Source organism: Leucopleurus acutus, assembly GCF_964270905.1.
Source record: "Leucopleurus acutus genome assembly, chromosome: 13".
NCBI classification, from domain to species: domain Eukaryota; kingdom Metazoa; phylum Chordata; class Mammalia; order Artiodactyla; family Delphinidae; genus Leucopleurus; species Leucopleurus acutus.
The window spans coordinates 61,384,698-61,403,536 of NC_139155.1; the positions used below are offsets into that span (position 1 = coordinate 61,384,698).

The 18,839-nt window shown below is 45.3% G+C and overlaps 1 protein-coding gene across 4 annotated transcripts in view; it reads right to left on the reverse strand.

Moving 5' to 3' along the window:
- Positions 1-18,839, reverse strand: part of PIEZO2 (piezo type mechanosensitive ion channel component 2) — a gene marked incomplete at its 5' end in the record, with an annotated part of 335,237 nt that overhangs the window by 76,437 nt on the left and 239,961 nt on the right. For 2 of the 4 annotated variants that reach the window (XM_082853233.1, XM_082853231.1), the window contains 7 exons: positions 2,238-2,398; positions 3,972-4,165; positions 4,514-4,546; positions 11,059-11,100; positions 13,532-13,705; positions 15,935-16,083; positions 18,088-18,362. In XM_082853233.1, the coding sequence (XP_082709359.1) occupies positions 2,238-2,398; positions 3,972-4,165; positions 4,514-4,546; positions 11,059-11,100; positions 13,532-13,705; positions 15,935-16,083; positions 18,088-18,362 (1,028 nt within the window). The remainder of the gene's footprint in view (positions 1-2,237; positions 2,399-3,971; positions 4,166-4,513; positions 4,547-11,058; positions 11,101-13,531; positions 13,706-15,934; positions 16,084-18,087; positions 18,363-18,839) is intronic. The other 2 variants (XM_082853232.1, XM_082853234.1) reach the window with 2 other exon arrangements.

Sequence of the window (18,839 nt, forward strand, 5' to 3'; positions counted from 1 at the left end):
AAACCACGGGCTGGGTGACGGCCCCAGAGCTGCAGCTGGAGCCATCGCAGAAGAGCCTCCGGGAGGAAAAGGGTAGATTTGATCATCCTCAGCCCAGTGTGAGGCCATCCTAGGACAGTACAAGTCAGATCAGAATATCCCACATCCCCGCCACCCCTGCCCAAGTCCATAACACCAGTCAGTTCATTGGAGCAGGGAGGCGGTGAGGGAGGTGAGTGTGAGAAAGAAAGAAGCGGCTGGAAGAGGACATGTTTCCACTGGGTGAGAGACCAGAGTTTGCTTCTTCTCCGTGGCTAGACAACTCTGATTAACGAACTGAGATCTTGCTTGCTATTCAAGGTAGCCACAGGGCTTTCCATGACCTGAGGATGATCAGAATGTGTCGTGCATTCGGGGCACGGAGAAAAGTTCAGTTGTTCTTACAATGATGCCTTGTGTTCTGATGGCTCAGTGCTCCCATGACATTAATAAGAATCAGCTGTGAACACGGTGATGGTGCCCAGGGACCAAGTCAGTGCAGAGAGGGGAGGCCTCAGAGTCACTGACCCCCAGGACCACGTGGTGACTCACCCTTCAGGTGGAGTGACCTCCCCAGACACACTTGGGGGTCAAACCATCCTACAGCACCAGGATTCCAGCAGTGCCAGCAGTGGGAGGAGAAGAATGTCTCCGATTCATGAGTCTCTTAACGTGTTTTAAAGTTATAGGTGAGAGAGATGGGAGCAGGAATGAAAATTTTGGAACTCTGTGCAATATGTGAAATGTAGGGGAGGAACTGGTCGCATGCCACCAGAGGCCGTTTTTCTAACGGTGCAACAGGGTGAAGAGACCGTAATCCTTTATTTACGTGACAGCCTATTAATAACGCATTCTCAAGACTCAGTAGGATGATTTGAAATTATATGTATATATGTCTGCTTTTCATTTAGGATTTATGAGAAAGTGGTGTCATTTAACCCTCTCTTTCTTTCTCCTTCTGGACTCGCCAGGATGGATTCAGAGAGTGGGTATCCCATGCCCTACTCACACTAATTTCTCTTTCATTAAAAGCCCACTCCCATCATTCGATTGTCTTACGATGCCCCCGCACCCACTCTGCCACACATCAGAAATCATCTGCACACCAGACTTGGTTAATTCGGAAACGGACTTGGTTCATTTTTAGCCACAGGCTTCCTCTGATCCTTTTTCATTGTTCTTTAATATTCCGACCCTCAAATTCTGTCTGAATTGGTCAATTCACCTGTAAAGTTAAAATGCTTCAACTTTTTTATTCTCAATTACTATATATATTAGGCTACATTTTAGTTCTAATCAATGTATAGACTTGGTTACTTAACGATGGAGCATGTGTCATTTTCTGCCACAAATCTCACGGGGACAGTGGTTCCTGTTTTGTCCCCACCTGGCCCTGATTACCCACCCACTTCAGAGGGTTTGTATGAAAAGGGAGAAAGTCCCAGTTTAGACTGCAGAGCTCACATCAAGGTTTACCCCTTAGTTACCTACTCGTGAAACATTTGGGGTTCACAGTACTGTAGTTGTAATATTATACTATTACTTAACTTTTTAAAAATTATAGGCAGTCTTTCCTGACCTAAGGTTTAGAGGGCAAAGACTCTTTGAGTTGTCACTAACTCAAAAAGAGTCCAGGGAAATTAGAAATACGTGAAAATTATCTGTTGAAGGAATTGAAAGAAAGCTAACTTCTCACAGTAAACCCCAAACCATTGTTGGCTGAATGATGACTCTTCTCTTTTCAGGTAAGAAAACAGAAGTGGTATTACAATGTTGAAAGACTTTGTACTTCATCTCAGAAACTCCAATCGTGAACAGGCTGAGCTCTAAGAAAGATTCTATCACATTTTGGAACCTGCGTTTCCTTGGTAGCATGTACCGGAATGTTATTGTTTTCCCCAAAGATTCCCACGCGTGCAGTGCAGAAAAGCATCCTGTCTCGTACCCTTCACTAAAGACTAGATGAAAATCAGGAACCTCTGTGATAGGACCACACTGATGAGGGACTAAGCCGGGGGCTCTTTCTGCCCTGAGATCGCTCCCTCTTCTCAGAATAGCTGTCCTGTGGTTTTCTGTGTGTCAAGTGTATGTGCCTGTCTCACACCTTGGTGTCCTGACGTCGTGGGAAATCACCCTTAAAAAATCAGGGACAGTTGACAAAGGAAAGTGGCGACGGGCCCTGGTTCGGTTTGGCCTGAGGATAAACAGGCGTCACTTGCCTCTTTCACGGACACCCAGATGATGTAGGAGGAGACGATCTTGATGATGTGAAGCTCCAGGATCCACCACAGGAACGTCTGCAGCTGGTGGAAACACTCCAGGAACTTCAGGAACAGCACCGTGAGGCGGTCTATCACCAGGTGCCACTTGTTCCTCAGATCTGCAGGGCAGGGAATGTGCCCGAGGGCACGAAAAGGGCTTGTGTGTGCGATTACGGTTGAAAGCCTACCTTGTATCATTCCCATGGGAACGAGACGCTGCGAGATCAGAGGAGTGGATGAATTCTATCTAAGACACCCCGACCCGGAGGACGGTGGCCCAAGAATCCCACGTCCGGTGACGACTTCGACGTCACACGCCGAGAATGAACGAAGGACAGGCTGCTTTCACCCACCTTTTCATTAAATTTGTGCAAAAAAGAATTTTGACCTTGTTTACTCTCAGGGCTGAGCTATGATTCCTTGATTTCCCCCGAATATTAAGTAGCTGAGCTCCCTCTTCATGACATTTTTTTTTTTTGCCAAAACAGTGGTTCCTTAAGCGCCAGTCTCCTTGCCGGGGCTTAACTAGGGGGTGGGCAAAGCCCACCAGCCGCCCTGGACGAGCCCACCCCTGTCACAGCGGAGGATGGACCTGAGAGGCTGAACGACTGAGTCACACTTCACCAAGTGCGGCGCTCAGACTCATTCCAGTCATAATTTTTAATCAAATTCGTCATTTTCTACCTTCCACCTTGTGCTAGGGAATAACATTTTGCAGACTAGGGTCATGCTTCTGCCTAGAAGGTGGTCTGTCCCGGTTAATCTGAACAAAAGTCCTCACAGGACTGTTTCACGCCATCAGCCTGTCCCTGCCTCTGCAGACAGAAGCTCACGGCCCCAGGCAGATAAGACCCAGGGTCTCTGTACGTAGTTTCCTGACCTGGCTGGGGTGTTTGCAACAGGTAATATACTTGGCTCTGAAAGCTTAAGGAAGGTTTTAGTTAGTGTGAAAATGTTTATTTACAGAGTGACTCGGGTGACTCGCTACAAGATTGAGGTCACACCCGGGCACAGTTTCGAGGCTACAGGGGCAAGTAAAGAGGAAGCTGCAGCCCAGTTTTTGGTGAGACGTTATTGTAAAGCTCAAACCTGCCTTTAAGTATAAAACACAACCTAGTCCTGAGCCCTTGGTCCCCAGAGCTTGGTTTCCTTCACCTGAGGAAGGCACATCCCTCAGATACGGAGGGAGCATTTCTGGGCCTCTCCTAGGGTTTCTGCGACGAGTGGGCAAAGGGGCCAGTTTGTGGGGAGCTTGTCTTTGGGAGGGATCTTCCTCCCGGTGCTGCCTTTTATCTTCTACTTTGTAAAGCACAGAGCACCAGGAAAAACAAGGGCAGCATCTCAGCATCACAGCCTCAGAATGTCACCTCCCCCACCAAAGGCTATGATCTCTGGTTCCTCCATGCTTCCTGGGAACTAACAGACTAAACGAAACTGGGCAGGACCCTGCAGGACCCAGACAACCAGCCATCTGCCATCTTCCTCTAAGTCAGAATTACAGGGAAATCCTTGGGGCAATTGGAACAGGAAAGCTATGACTACAGCAACCAAAAGACCACACCCTGGTCTCTAGTTCACTGCCTGCGTCGAGCGTATACTCGTTTTATGCACTTGGAGCAAGTCAGTGTTTCATTCCCTCCGTCTGGGAGCCGGCATCTTCTGAGCAGCTCCCGGGGTGGGCGGGCGGCTTACCTGACGTCTCTTCCTCCTCCTCGTCGTCCTCTTCCTCACTGTCCTTGCCGAGCTCGCCCTTCTTGGCCTTTGCAGGGCATCCCTCCGGCTTCTCCTCCCCGGGTCCCGCCAGCTGCTTGGCTTCCGCCACCTCCAAGCTGGTGGTCGGCTTCATCATGGCGAGGTCCGGAAGGCTTCCCTCGGGGTGGGCCAGTCTGTGGGCAGAGAGCAGCCGAATCAGGGGAGGGAAGGGTTCCGGGGGATGCGAGTGAGGGGCCCGTGAAGGAGGATAAACAAAACGGAAGTCACTACACAGCCTGGCATGTGGGCCTGTTAGCATCTGGTCGCTTTTTATTTCTTAAAGCTCTTTCTAACAACGAACTATAAACTCAGGTTTGGTTAGCTCTTCCAATTCAGGTTCTAGTGATGAGTTGGTCATGAGAGCTAGCGACACCTAAACTTGACATTTTTCCCACAGGAGAAAACGGTCAGAGTTTAGGATGGAGAAGCATGAAATGGCATTGTGTAGAGCAAGCATTTCATGGCTTCACAGGGGGACTTACTCATTCTGGTAGATTGGTAATTTTTTCTTGATGCTGCTCAAAGTAATTGAAATAGAAAGGAAAAAAAGGAGATGAGAACAGAAGAATTATAAGGAAAGTCAGAGATCACACATCATGCTATACATCATCCACTATTGCATTCCTGTACCCCGGGTGCAGGGGTCCTAACGCCAAGGGCATTCCAGGATGGCGGCAGCAGCGGGCTTTGGGAACCCTGTGCCTGGCAACTGATCCGAGAGTGGACGGGACCGCAGTGGTAAAGGACAGAATGCAGAGACTGCTGAGGCAAATCAGATCATGCTTTTTTAGCAACACAGCAAACTATCCCCCAGGAATCAAGTCATTCACATTGTAAGCAGGGATTTTAAAATTCTTAAATAACGTGTAACATCAGTCAACCTTTGCATAGACCAATTCCATTCGGCCATCATCTGAAGCGTATGCAGCGGGTGCTAATGCTTTTGGGGGTAAGAAGCCTGCATCACGCCCCATCCTTGGGCACCAGGTGAGCTACTAGACCAGCTCTCCTGAGAAGACATGCATGAGGCCGGATGAGGGAGCTGAGCCTCTGAGCTCGTGGGAGCTGCAGCCTCACCGAGCCCAGCAGACTCTCGGGCGGTCCAGCTTATTTTGTGGTGCATAATAACAAGTACGATCTTTCTCCTCAATTTTTTAAAAACGTATATCTTTTTATTCATATTCAAATGAATGTTTGAAGGAATATTTGTGGGCAATAGATATTAGGAAAAGGTCTATTGGAATTACACATAGTCCTCTCCACTTGCAGTAATTAATCTATACATTTCAGCCCGGCTGTAACAGGATGGACACTTAATCATGTTATTATATCTGTACCGTTGTGGGCTCTGAGTCAATTATTTCACCTCTCTGGAATTTACTTGTTTTTTGTGTTTTACAAAATGAGGAAGTTTGGCTACATAAAAATCCAAGCTCACATGCAACTTGTTGGTCTTACATTTAAAACGCCCGTGATATTGGATAACTGTGGTCATGAATCTGCATTGCCCTTAGACTGTTAGAGAGGTTCTCCTTCAAAAGTCATTCTTTTTAACAGGGTGTCAAGTAGGTAAATGACAGAGTGTCAGAAACGAATTGTTCATTTAATGAACAAAGAACGTTCTGAGGATGGTGGAAGAAATTGTGCAGATATACACTTGCTTATTTTCTTAAGGTAGACAATTGACCCTCCACCTTTGGGGAAGTTCCCCATTCTTGAAACTGTAGTTCCACATCTCCTACACCAGCTCCATGCATCAACTTTCAGGGTACTTCTTTTCTGTCCCTGCTTCATCAGGACTCTACGTATTAAAGGGTATTAAGGTGAAAGTCAGGTGCTACACAAATGTCAATGTTTCTATGTCCTCTTCAGGGTAAGCAAGGGGTTGCATTTTACAAGTGAGAAGCCACTTTCACAATGACAGAAATTTGTGGATTTTACTGTGGAGGTATGACCACTTATATAATCTACCTCGGCACTGCCACGACTTGATACTGAAAACAACTTTCCAGTAATGAGTGCTATTTATGGAGGGAAACTCCCAGAGATGAGGCTGTTTCTGCAGTTGGCACTATGGCTCCGTAACAAAAAGTCCTCCAGCCACGAGACCCCCAAAGTGCTGTCCAGGTTGAGGGGAGGTTGTTGAACGAAAGAATCACAGAAGAACCTCAGACTAAACCTTTTGGAAGTAAGTCCGGAAGATCTACTTCTGGAAACTTGTCAGTTACAGGAGACCTGGGACTTGATGGAGCTGGGGGTGTCGGGGAGAGGGGAGAGAGCTCCTGTGTCTAATGCTGCTACCTCCCCTCTGACATCATCCTCGTGAGGAAACAGTGACACTGATGCCCTCTGGAGCAGCCTGACCTCCGAGCTTGTAACACAGGGCCAACAAAAAAAAAAAAAAAAAGAAAGAAAAGACAAAAGGGGAAGCATGTATCAGGCTATAATTTACCAACCTAGGCGTTTGCCATCTGAAATTTCACCGAGAAAATTTGCATGCATAAAATGAGTACAGATGAAAGCATTTTCAATGCATGGTTGGAGTTTCTATTTTAAAAAGACACTTGTGTGAATCCTTTCGACTTTCATTTTTTTCTCATTTTTCTCATAGCATTTTTTTTGAGGCAATCCAGAACAATAAGCATGCTCTTTGGAATCAGAACGACTTAGATTCAAGCCTCAACTAGATATCTTACTAGCGAGAGGACTTGGCAAAGTTCCTTACCATGTCTTTTATTTTATTTTTTAAAATCTTTTATTAAAATATAGTTGATTTACAATGTTGTGTTAGATTCAGGTGTACAACAAAGTGATTCAGTTATACATGTATATATATACACACACACACACATATATATATATATATATATATATATATATATATATATGTATATATACACATTGGGTTGGCCAAACAGTTCATTGGGGTTTTTCCAATGTTACTGAAAAACCCGAACAAACTGTTTGGCCAACCTAGTATATATTTGCCGTGTCTTTTAAATCTCAGTTTGCTGATCTGTGAAATGGAATAACAGCGCCTACTTCCTGGGATGTTGTGAAAATGGAGGTGATTTCCGTTAAGTGCTTAACACGGTGCTTAGTACACAGGAACATTTTCAGAGTAAAGAACCATCTGCTAATGACAGATTTGCATATACTTTTTGATAATCCGCATCATCAGTTCATGCTAAGGAAGAGGCAGAATCAGGACACACCTTCGTGTGGGACCACATAGCACAGGTTGCTGGGGTGGGCGCTCAATTTGGACTCTAATTCTGTCATCAGCATATTCCTTAATGGCTTGTGTGTTAAAATGGCCATTCAGAGAACAGTGCAAACGTTTCTCCCTCGAGAATCTGTCTCTGATAGTCTCAATGCCCAGGGCCTCTTATGGCCACCATCACCTCCCTCCGCCATATGGCCAGATCGGGTGGGTTGCTGCAGGGCTGGGGTCCGACTGCCCAGGGCAGGGTCGAGGCAGAACTGGCTGCCCCTTTGCTGTCACGGACGGCTGTATCGATTCCCCAGGAAAGCCTGTGTACCTTATCTTAGATACGTACCTCTCCCTAACTAATTTTAAAAAGGGATCCTGATTTTTCAAAGACTAAATTAAAAACCACCCTCTAGTGAAAAAAACATTCCCTGAAACTTCCAGCAAAGGAACTTAGGATGCTTGTAATTCTCTGCTGATCCTCACGTGTGGATTATCCCATCACTGGTGGATGACTTCCACTTTGGGATCCAAACCGACCAGCTGATGAACCAGATTCTCCCGGACCCCGCTCCAGCTTCCTTAAATCCCACCGTTTTGCCTGTCTTTCCCCTCAGGGAGCCCATTTCCTTCTCTTCTGCATTTTCTTGACCTCGCCTGTAACTCTGGTCTTGCTTTTATGATGATCCAAGCTCTGAGCTTAATCCTCTATTTCTTAGCCACGACGGTTCTCTCCTCTTGCATTCCAACAGAGCAGGTGACCTTTGTCTGTTTATTCACCCACCCTCTCTCTTTCATGCTTCCGCAGCTCTGTAAGTCAACGTGTGCATTTCTCAATTTGTGTCCACATCATTTTATTCTCTCCTTGAGGACAGAAATCCAGTCTCACTCTGCTCACCTCCCTCTGCTTGGTGCACACTATCATTCCCTGAGTGTTTGCTGAGTGAATTCTATACACTGGAGAGGCATTCTAATTTGAAACCAAAGAAACAAATTATGGAGAGTTGAAGAGGTTTAAGTCTGTACTAGGAGTTGACTTTGAAAAGCCACATATTAAGCTACTTTCCAATAAAGAAAATGGAAATCTACTACGCTAAAATCCCCTAAGGCCTAAATTCTATTTATTTATAACTACTCCAAGGTAAACTGCACTCAACCCATTCATCAGACTATTAGAAAAAAGGGACTTTCTTACAAATGTGTACTATTTATAAGTAATATTTAAAGTAGAAGTTTTAAAACTCTTTAAGATTATATTCTGGAACTCCTAAGCACTTTGAGAAAACTGTATTCAAAGATGAGCAGTTGATTTAATTTAATTCAATTTAATGTCACATCTTAACTCTGTGTGGTAGTAATTCCTCCAAAAATAATCTACTAGGCAAGATTGGGTATAATGGCTCTGGTTACGTGGGAGAAATAATCATTACTCCTGTTAAACTCTTCTAAATCAGTCTGGTTACAGATTCAGCTGGAACTTCCTGCAATTTTTCACATCACCAAAATTTTACCAGTCACCCACTGTCCTAAACACACCCGCCACCTCACACCTCGTAAGGTCAAGTCTAAATTGTAATCGACGCAGAAGTCAAATGTAGCTATGTCCCCTCTTTCACTGGAACTCATGTTTACAAACACATTATTCTCCTTATAAAATAGCACTGAGCGTACAGAAATAAATTTTGGGAGATAGAAAGCTTATTTACTTAAATAAAAGGTTCACCCTATCATTGGACACACTTCACGTGCAGCCTTTCAGAGGCACACATTGTCCAGAGAGGGACGGGTTTGTTAGGTCACGTGTCCCTCAAGGCAGAGCTCCGGCCTTTCTTAAAATGTTAGCATTCAGACAAAAATGAGAGATTCCACTGGAAAGAAGACTGACCTAATGGTGGAATGCTTCAAGTTTTAAATTATTTTAGATGACTTTGCATCTAGATCATTCTAAGAACTCCTGAGTGAATTCACTGGCCTTGTGACTTGGGGTAATGGGCATAGGCTTTCTCTCAAGAGAAAAGTCGGGGACAACGGGGACCAAAACTTGTAGTCGTCCCTCGGTATCCATGGTGGAGTGGTTCCAGGACCCCCGCAGATACCAAAATCCACGGATGCTCAAGTCCCTTATATAAAATGGTGTAGTATTTTCATATAACCCATGCACACCCTCCTGTATACTTGAAATCATCTCTAGATGACCTGCAATACCTAATACTATGTGAATGCCATGCAAATAGTAGCTTGCTCACAGCAAATTCAAGTTTTGCTTTGGGGAACTTTCTGGAATTTGTCCTCTTTTCACATATTTTTGATCTGTAATTGGTTGAATCCATGCATGCAGAACCCGCGGATACGGAAGGCCAAGTGTATCAGCCGTCAGAGCCCATCAAACCAATTCCTGACCTCTCGGGTGCTCCAGCCACCTCCTCTTAAAGCAAATGGTCAATACTTTATGAGAAACACTGAGGGAGAGAGACAGAGATTGTGCTTCCTTACGTTTAGAGGGATAAGACTGATGCAGCTGCTCGAGATTTCTGGTTCGAGTCTCTGTCTTACTTCTCTTCCTGGCAGCTAAAAACCTGAGGTTGACTTTCCTCTCTCAGCCTGTCCACAGAACTGGCCCCAAAGGGAGCAAGCCCGGCCTCCTTCCTCTTCTGCAGAGATCTGCACACGGTGCGCTAAGTTTTCACACCTCCTTCTAGAACTTCTGCCTCCTAGGGTTTGCTATTTGGTTGTCAGCCTTGGGATGTTACTTAAGATAACGACTAGAAAACCAACAAATCTTTCCCAGGGTTATTTTGTTAAGTGGATTTCTTGCAAAATACATGTTTCTATTACCTAAATTACTGACTTGATTACTAATGACACGAAGTTATGGGAGTGGGCATTTTAATTCACCTACTTGATAAGGTAAGAAGAGTTTTGGCAAAGTAGACCCCAAAGGCTCTTTTCTCTGAACTCTTAGGGCACTTGAGGATAACTCTACACACGGCACATGTCAAAGCTCACTCTTTATTATGTGTGGTTACCTGCATGGCTTATCTCCCCAGCTGGGTGATATGCTTCTAAGGTACTGCCCAGCTTTGCCTTTTTGGCAGAAAGCAAATATATTGTGAAGTTGGGTCATGTAAAATACCGTCCTTCAATACGTTGCTCTTTCAAGTAGACGTATATTTGAAGAAACTGATGCTTTACTTTTCTCTTAACCATAGATTGTTGTGACCATTGTCACTTCATTCAGGAATATCTACTGAGGGTCCACTAATGGCTAAGCCTCCACGGTAAGTGAGATGGATATTACAGGGACTCCGGGCCTGTGGGGTGGAGGCCTCGGGCAGGGGAGACAAGACAGCCAGACAGATAGGGGCTGAAGGCCAGTGTCGGGGGACAGTGATGAGAAAGTGCCCCGGGAGTTCAGAGCAAGGGCAGTTCCGCTCAGCGGGGAGCCGGCAGTGTTGGGCAGGTCTGTGGAGGAGCTGGTTCTTGAGCTGAACTCTCCATCACGTGTTCAAGAGGGAGGTGGGCTCGCAGGCTAGCTGGGAACCAGTGCTACCAAGGGTGACGTCAGTGGGGCTTGCGGCTGAGCCAGGCCAACGCCGAGGGCCAGCTGAAGACCTGCGGCCACCTCCAAGTCCGCTCGGCAGCACCGTTCGGTCCAAACGCCGAATGGCTGGGTTTGCAAAAGACATCCAGCGCACCTGCAGACCACGCCCACTGTCTGATGATGCCATTTTCCACTTACAAGCTAATGAAGCGTTTAACACCCCCAGAGACCATTAACAAAAAGGAAACCGAGAGAGAAAACGTCGAGGTACCCACCTATTTATTATCAGATACACGCGCCCATTGACCTTGGCATGGCTACGCGGGGGCACAAGGAAGCAGGCGGTGGCAGCGGGGGACAGTTGGAGAGAGAAAGAGGAGAGTGTTAGCCAGAGAGGAGGAGCGGATGTCCCGTAAGCTCTGCACCACCACATGTGTCACCGACACGCTTCATGCACTGGAGGAGGGTCCAGACAGCGAGATTCGGCAGCAGAGAAATCAGAGTCGGGAAATCGCCGGACGATAACAGTCTCTCCCTCCCTCCCCCCCAGTCACACACCTTGTCAGGAATCTGTAAGGTTTACATGTCCAGAACGCATTTATCAGATAAAATACCACGGAAAACATTAATTCTTGCTCCTTCCCCAGAATTAAAAGAAGAAAATCCTCCTAAATGTCCATATTCAACATACTGTTTTCTGAGGTGTTCTAGAACTGAAGACAGAAAAAACTCATTCTATTTCTATATGCATCACAGTACTTTCTAGAACAAATTATGGACAAACTGCAGTGACGGACATTTAAATAAGGAGTGGATACTTAGTACCTTATTAAGTATATATTATATAATAATTACATTGTGATTATGTTATATTATATATTTTATCAGTATATAAGGGAAATGATATTCCTGAGGATGCCTACCTAGAACTAATAATTGTTTCACATAAGGTATATCATAAAACACTTTCATAATGCTAACTTTATATTGTGGAAGGCTAAACACAATGAATTCTGCTTCAGACACAAGTGACATTTGCCTACAGGGCCTACACAAACCACAAAAACGACAGACAAAACAGGAAAAAGGACAGTTGGCTATTCACAGAAACAACAGGACTGGAATCACTTTAAGGGATAAAATGCATTGATTATTCCCAATTTGGGAGTTTCCCCCCCCCCCCCCAGCATCTACTAAACGGGCAGGAACAGAGAAGGCAAAGCGGGACAGTCAATCCCAACCCCGAAAATACGTTTTTCTTCATCATTTTGATTTTAATGTAGCCATTTACTAGCGTTCTAGGGACTAAAACTACCGTGAGGTGAAAATTGCTAGTAAGGAAAATACTACAATGGAAAAGAGCTGCAAAAAAGATGGGATACGTATCTTATGGTCCAAGTTGAAACTTGGGGGACTTTTACATGAAACTCTTGCATGAAATCCCAAAACACCGAACTTGAGTGAGTCCTTTGAACTCCTCGAGTTTCTAGAAAACTGTTTTTCACAGAACCAAAAATGAAACCCTGCATTCCTAAACCATTCAGGTGGCTGCCATTATATACTCTCGCCTCGCCCTTTACATTTTCTTGGAAAAGCAACAGTTAAGGGGGGTGCTCAGGCTGAGCTGCGGCCAGAGGAGGGCCAGCTCCAGTCGCAGACTGAACAGACCGCTTGGCCTCCTTCCCTGTCCTGCCAGGCGAGGGGGTTATGGGCTGGCAGGACACCAGAGCAAACAGGGAGAACACATCTTGACACAGGCTGCTGTCCTTCTCCAGAACCTACATAATTGAATCAGGTTCCACATACTTAACAGGAACTCTGTGCAACAAATTCAGTTTTCCATAATTCCACTCCTTAGCACAGCACAACACAGACAGTTTGATATTTCATAAACTGTGCGTGATGAGATACTGCTGCACCTTCTCTGGATGGACACGTTGTTTCCCTTGAAAAAGAGCTAAGGGGAATTTTCAACTGTGGCATCTGTGCTCCTTTGAATACAGCACTTTGCTCCCTTATTTACTTAACAAGTGTTTTTCCAGGAACTGAATCACAGGCTATTATGTGAAGCAGAGAGGAAAATCAGTATCAAGGTTCATTAGATGAGTGCTTGTAATTTCCCCGTGATGGAGCAGATCTAGGCATGTGTGATGACCCACCGTGGCTTCAGCACACATGGCCAGGGAGAGCCAGATCCATCTGCTACTTGTAAACAATTTATGTTTATTGATGGGCAGACCACAGCAGGGAGCTGATGAAAGAAAACACTGCCTTCTCTTTCTTTCCTTAAATCTTATTCTGGTTACTCATAGATGGCAGATTCTCTCCTTTTAGCCAAGGTTCTCCCCTTCCAAGACGGAAGGTAGAATTCTGCACTGCGCTCTCACTCACAGCGACTTCTTCTCTGCCTGTTAGTGCGACAGAAAACTCATCCTCCGAATTAGCCAGATTCTGTAAATGTTCTAAAAACACCTCACCAGCCTGGACACAAAAGACACATCACCACCGCTAAGGAATTCCAGTCTACACAGCTACTCTGAACTAATTCACGCGCCTGTCAAGATCACTGCATGAACCATCATAAACCACTACCAACTGTTTCACAAAGAGCCGTCAAATATTCCACATTTTTTCTCATTTTTTCCCCACTTACAGGCTGATACTCATGGCAAGTTCAGGGCTGAGATTCTAAGTGAGATGGTTGGGAGGGTCCAGGCTGCCTTCTTGTAGCTTCCTGCACGGGCTCACCTGTAGATGGTGCTGTCTTCCTTGCTGGGAATGGACTTCAGGTCCGTGAGTTCCAGGAAGCGGTCGTGGAAGTAGTGCAGGTGCAGGATGCACACCAGCAAGAAGGACGTGGGGATGAATATGCGCGTGAACAGCTCGGCCACCGTGAACTGTTTTAGGCCAAGGTCCTCCAGCCTGCAAGACAAAACGGCTTTCCCCGGTGGGCTCTCCTACCCGAACGGCTCCTGGAAGTTGTCTGTTTCACAGTGATTTCATATTGAGTGTTTTCAAGACAGCATTCTCGATTTCCCCATTTCCTGAAGCAGCCGAGCTGTTCTCCACCCCTCTCTCCCTACCCTGCTCTTCACTGGCACAACCGTCTACCTCGTGCAAAACGCCCCAATCAGGGCGTTCCCCCGACGCTTTCTTTGCCTTCCGGTCCCCACCATCTGCATTCCTTCGACCCTTGAATCTGTCCTCGTTTTCATTTCTAGCACCTCCTATTCTAGGTGGAGCCGCCATCCTCACTCGCAGGACCCCCCACTGCTGGCTGACCGTGCTGCTGTGTCTATTCTTTTTTTTTTTTTTTTCTGCGGTATGCGGCCTCTCACTGCCGTGGCCTCTCCCGTTGCGGAGCCCAGGCTCCGGACGCGCAGGCTCAGCGGCCATGGCTCACAGGCCCAGCCGCTCCGCGGCATGTGGGATCCTCCCGGACCAGGGCACGAACCCGTGTCCCCTGCATCGGCAGGCGGACTCTCAACCACTGTGTCACCAGGGAAGCCCCTGTGTCTATTCTTGGCCTCCACACACATCACTTTTTCCTCAGCCAGTCAAGGGTGCTTTAAAGACTTTTAGAAATTTCACCATGAATGAGATGCAAACCATCACTGCCTACAAGCCCTGCACCTCCGGGTGCCTAGCTGACCTTTCCCACTTCTCCCCTTGCTCCCCACAGCCCAGCCTTCCTGCCTTTCCACACACACACACACACACACACCAAAGTCTGCCCTGCCTCAGGCCCTTTGCATTTGCTGCTCTCTTTTTCTGGAATGTTCGTCCACCTCCCAGCTCCCAACTCACACAGTTTTCTAAAGACAAGCTCTTTCCTATTCTTCAGGAGTTTAAAATGACACCTCCTCAGGGACTTCCCTGGCTGTCCAGTGGTTAAGATTCGGCGCTTTCACTGCCGAGGGCGTGGGTTCAGTCCCTGCTCGGGGAACTAAGACCCTGCATGCTGCATGACGCAGCCAAAAGAAAAAATGACACCTCCTCAGGGAAGCCTGCCCTGACTATTCCATCTCTAGTTACCGTCCCCCATTCTTCAGTACCTCAACCTGTTTCTGTTTCCTTCACAGACGTGTCGCAGTTGATTTGTTTGTACACTACATAGGTTTTTGGTTTGTCTCCTCTCCTGGACTATAAACTCCACAGGGCTCAGACTCTGTCTCTCTTGCTTCCTGTTGCATCTTCAGGTACAGAAGAGTGTCTGGCCCAGGGGAGGCACTCAAGAAATATTTGCTGAATTGACTTAAAGATATATTAGTCTAGCTACACGGTGAACCCTCCTTTTAAACTTTCCTCTTGGCCACCTCAGGATACTCAGTTCTATGCCCAGTTCTGGTGGGATTTCTAAACGAACTTCAGAAGTTTACAGAAGCAAATTAGAAAAGCCTGGACTCCTATCTATTTCATGCACAAGAAAGATTTCATCATCACTAGTCTCTGAGCACTTTTCCTGTGGCACCAACTACTCCTTAGGTCTTAGCACCTGCTCCATCAGTGAGGAGAGGCTGATGTGTTACCTTATGAACCTACTGATGAGGAACTGGGCTCCAGCTAAGAAAGGAGGAAGCATGACAGTGAGGAACCGGGCAGGTGTGCTTCACATGAAACCGACACTAGAAAATGCCATTTCATTAATAATGGGTGGAAAGTTCACTTTTCAGTTGATATTTATTGAGTACCTACTATGTGCTAAAAGCTCAGGGCAAGGTCTTGAGAACCCCAAATGACCAAGACCTGAGTCCTCTTCTGGAGGAAACTTTATTTTTTTTGAATATTAATTTATTTTTTTTATACAGCAGGTTCTTATTAGTTATCCATTTTATACATATTAGTGTATATACGTCCATCCCAATCTCCCAATTCATCCCACCCCCACCCCCACCCCGTCACTTTCCCCCCTTGGTGTCCATACGTTTGTTCTCTACATCTGTGTCTCAATTTCTGCCCTGCAAACCGGTTCATCTGTACCATTCTTCTAGAACTTATAGCCATCACTGGCTATAAGTTCTGGAGGAACTTATAGCCAGTGATGATGTCATGTTTTACTAAAACCTCCCAGAAAGATGTTTTGAACGACACACATTCACAACCTCATGCTGTTTGTCATTTTCCATCCCGCTGTCCACCACAATTACTTACTTTTCTTTTTTCAATCCCGTCATGTTTTGCCACAGGCCCGGGAAGTTTTCAAACTGATATGTGTAAATAAAGATCAGCACCAGCATCGTGTAGATAACCACCGACATCCAGAAATATTTCAGGATCCGTCTCCACCACTCATAGTGCACCTGAACAACAGATAAGAAAAAAAAAGCGGTCAGAGGAAAACGCACAAAAACACCTGCTTTAGTCGAAGAAGACAGGTGATTCCATTTACGAATGTTTGCAAACAAAGGCACGTTCATATTTAGTTTTTGAGGCTCTGTTCCTCGTAGGGTTGGGTGGCTGTGGATTGGAATCCGGTTCCACCAGAAGTTGTGAGCTGTGTCCTTGGGCAAAGCTGCTACCCTGAGCTTGTTTCCTCCTCAAGAGTACTTACTTTCCAGTTGTTCTGAGGATGAAATAATGATGTTTGTATCATCATCATTAATCATGTTTATTTCGGCATGATGTCTGGTCTATATCTGGTCTACGGGAGGCTTTCAGGGAGGTGTATTCTGTGCTTGTGGTCATGGCTGGGGAACTTGCCTCCATTTTGGAATTCAGAGTGACGCCATATGAATACAAATGGAGACCGCCACAGAGAGGAGGCATCCCTCTCCACCAAAAACCTGTGGGTTTTCATTAGAGAACATCTACCCGGAATTTCAAAGGGTATTTCAAAGTGTGATTGACCTCAGCTGAGACATTTCCATCTCCACAGGTAATCGCCTCTTGTTAATCGAGGTTGCTTTACTTGTTTTCTTGGTTGCCGGCAGGAATGTTTACTGTTACACTTGTGTACATCATCGGGTTCCCACCCGTCGTCAGTTACACGGAATTTGTGGAGAGGCTAACTCATTTCAATATAACATTTCATATGTTCTAATTAATGAAATACTAAAGCACTCACTGCATTATACATACATTTGTAAACACATACAGACACACACGCACATGTGCATGATTTTCTGATTCCAAACTCTGAAATACAAATGAACCGAATATTATCCAGTATTTTAGATTATCCAGCCACGGTTTTTACACTACTATTCAAAAGTGTAATCTAATGATACAGACTTATTTTTCTTTTTATTTTTTTCGATACGCGGGCCTCTCACTGTTGCGGCCTCTCCCATTGCGGAGCACAGGCTCCAGACGCGCAGGCTCAGCGGCCATGGCTCACGGGCCCAGTCGCTCCGCGGCATGTGGGATCTTCCCGGACCTGGGCACGAACCTGTGTCCCCTGCATCGGCAGGCGGACTCTCAACCACTGCGCCACCAGGGAAGCCCCAGACTTATTTTTTTAATTAATAATTTTTGAAAAAGTTATGAATTTTTTCTGACTTCATTTTACACATGCACTTATTTTTCTTCAGTTTTGTCATGTTTATTTTATTTATTGAAGTACAGTTGATTTACAATGTTGTATAGGTTTCAGGTGTACAGCAAAGTGATTTAGCTATATATATATTTTTTCAGATTCTTTTCTTTTATATGTCATTACAAAATACTGGGTATAGTGCCCTGCGCTATACCATAGGTCCTTGTTTATCTATTTTATATATAGCAGTGTGTATCTGTTAATACCAAACTCCTAATTTATCCCTCCCCCCTCCCCTTTGGTAACCATAAGTTTGTTCTCTACGTCTGTGGGTCTGTTTCTGTTTTGTAAATAAGTTCGTTTGTGTGGTATTTTAGATTCCACATGTAAGTGATATCATATGGTACTTATCTTTGTCTGTCTGACTCACTTCACTTAGTATGGTAATCTCCAGGTCCATCCGTGTTGCTGCAAATGGCATTATTTCGTTCTTTTTTTATGGCTGAGTAATATTCTATTGTGTATATGTACCACATCTTCTTTATCCATTCCTCTGTTGATGGACATTTCTAAGACCAGGAATAAGACAAGGATGCCCACTCTAACCACTTCTCCACCATTTTAAGAACCTAACATTTAAAATCAGTGCACAAGCTGAAGGGAGCTACTTCTCATTTGAGGATTCCTAGTGTGTAATGTCTGAATCTCATCGACCCCTTTACACAATGTTTTCACGAGGTCACAGTAACTTAGAGTCTTGTCGAAAGAAGCTCACGTACGTTCCTGGACAGAGGTGAGGATTGAAAAACAGCAACAGCTGTGTACCCACCTGATACAGGGCCACACAGAACAGGAAGAGCACCATGTAGATGATCTTGTACATCACGATTTTGCCCTCGAAGCTGACGAAGAAGAACATGCCTCCACAGACGTAGATCCAGTACTTGATGAACAAGGCCACCACCAGGTTACCCAGCACCTTCATGATGTCCTGCTCGTTGTCGTCGTCCTCCTCCTTCTTCTGCTCCTGCTTCTCCTCCTTTGCCTCCTCTTCTTCCTTCTTCTCCTGGGCCTCCCCATCCACCTGTATGTCCTGTTCGTCATCTTCAAAAGAGAAGACCATGCTGTTCAATGGAGCTGGTCCCCGGACCAGAACCACACTCTGACCGGTGTGATGGGAGTGCCACACAGCGCACGCATTTCATGCATTACCATATGAGTTAGATAATTTTAGATGGTTCTAATAAACAAGGCAGAATTTATGGAACTAATTATAGTCCATTTCCCTAAACTTCTTGAAATATAGTTTTAAAGAAATACATTTGGTAATACTTTTATACTCATCTTTTTATAACACCTATTCCACTTGTAATATCCTGCTGTAACTATTGCAGGATCGAGGAAAAATACATAGGCAACAATAACACAAATAAAAACTACTATGACAACTTCAAATTCCAACTGTTAACATGACTCCAGACAATCCTAGCAGTATTTTACTGGATTTGGGTTAATGGTAATAATCTTAACCAAAAGTATGCTTTTAGAGAACTAAGAAAGTAAGAGTTAAAGCCAAATATC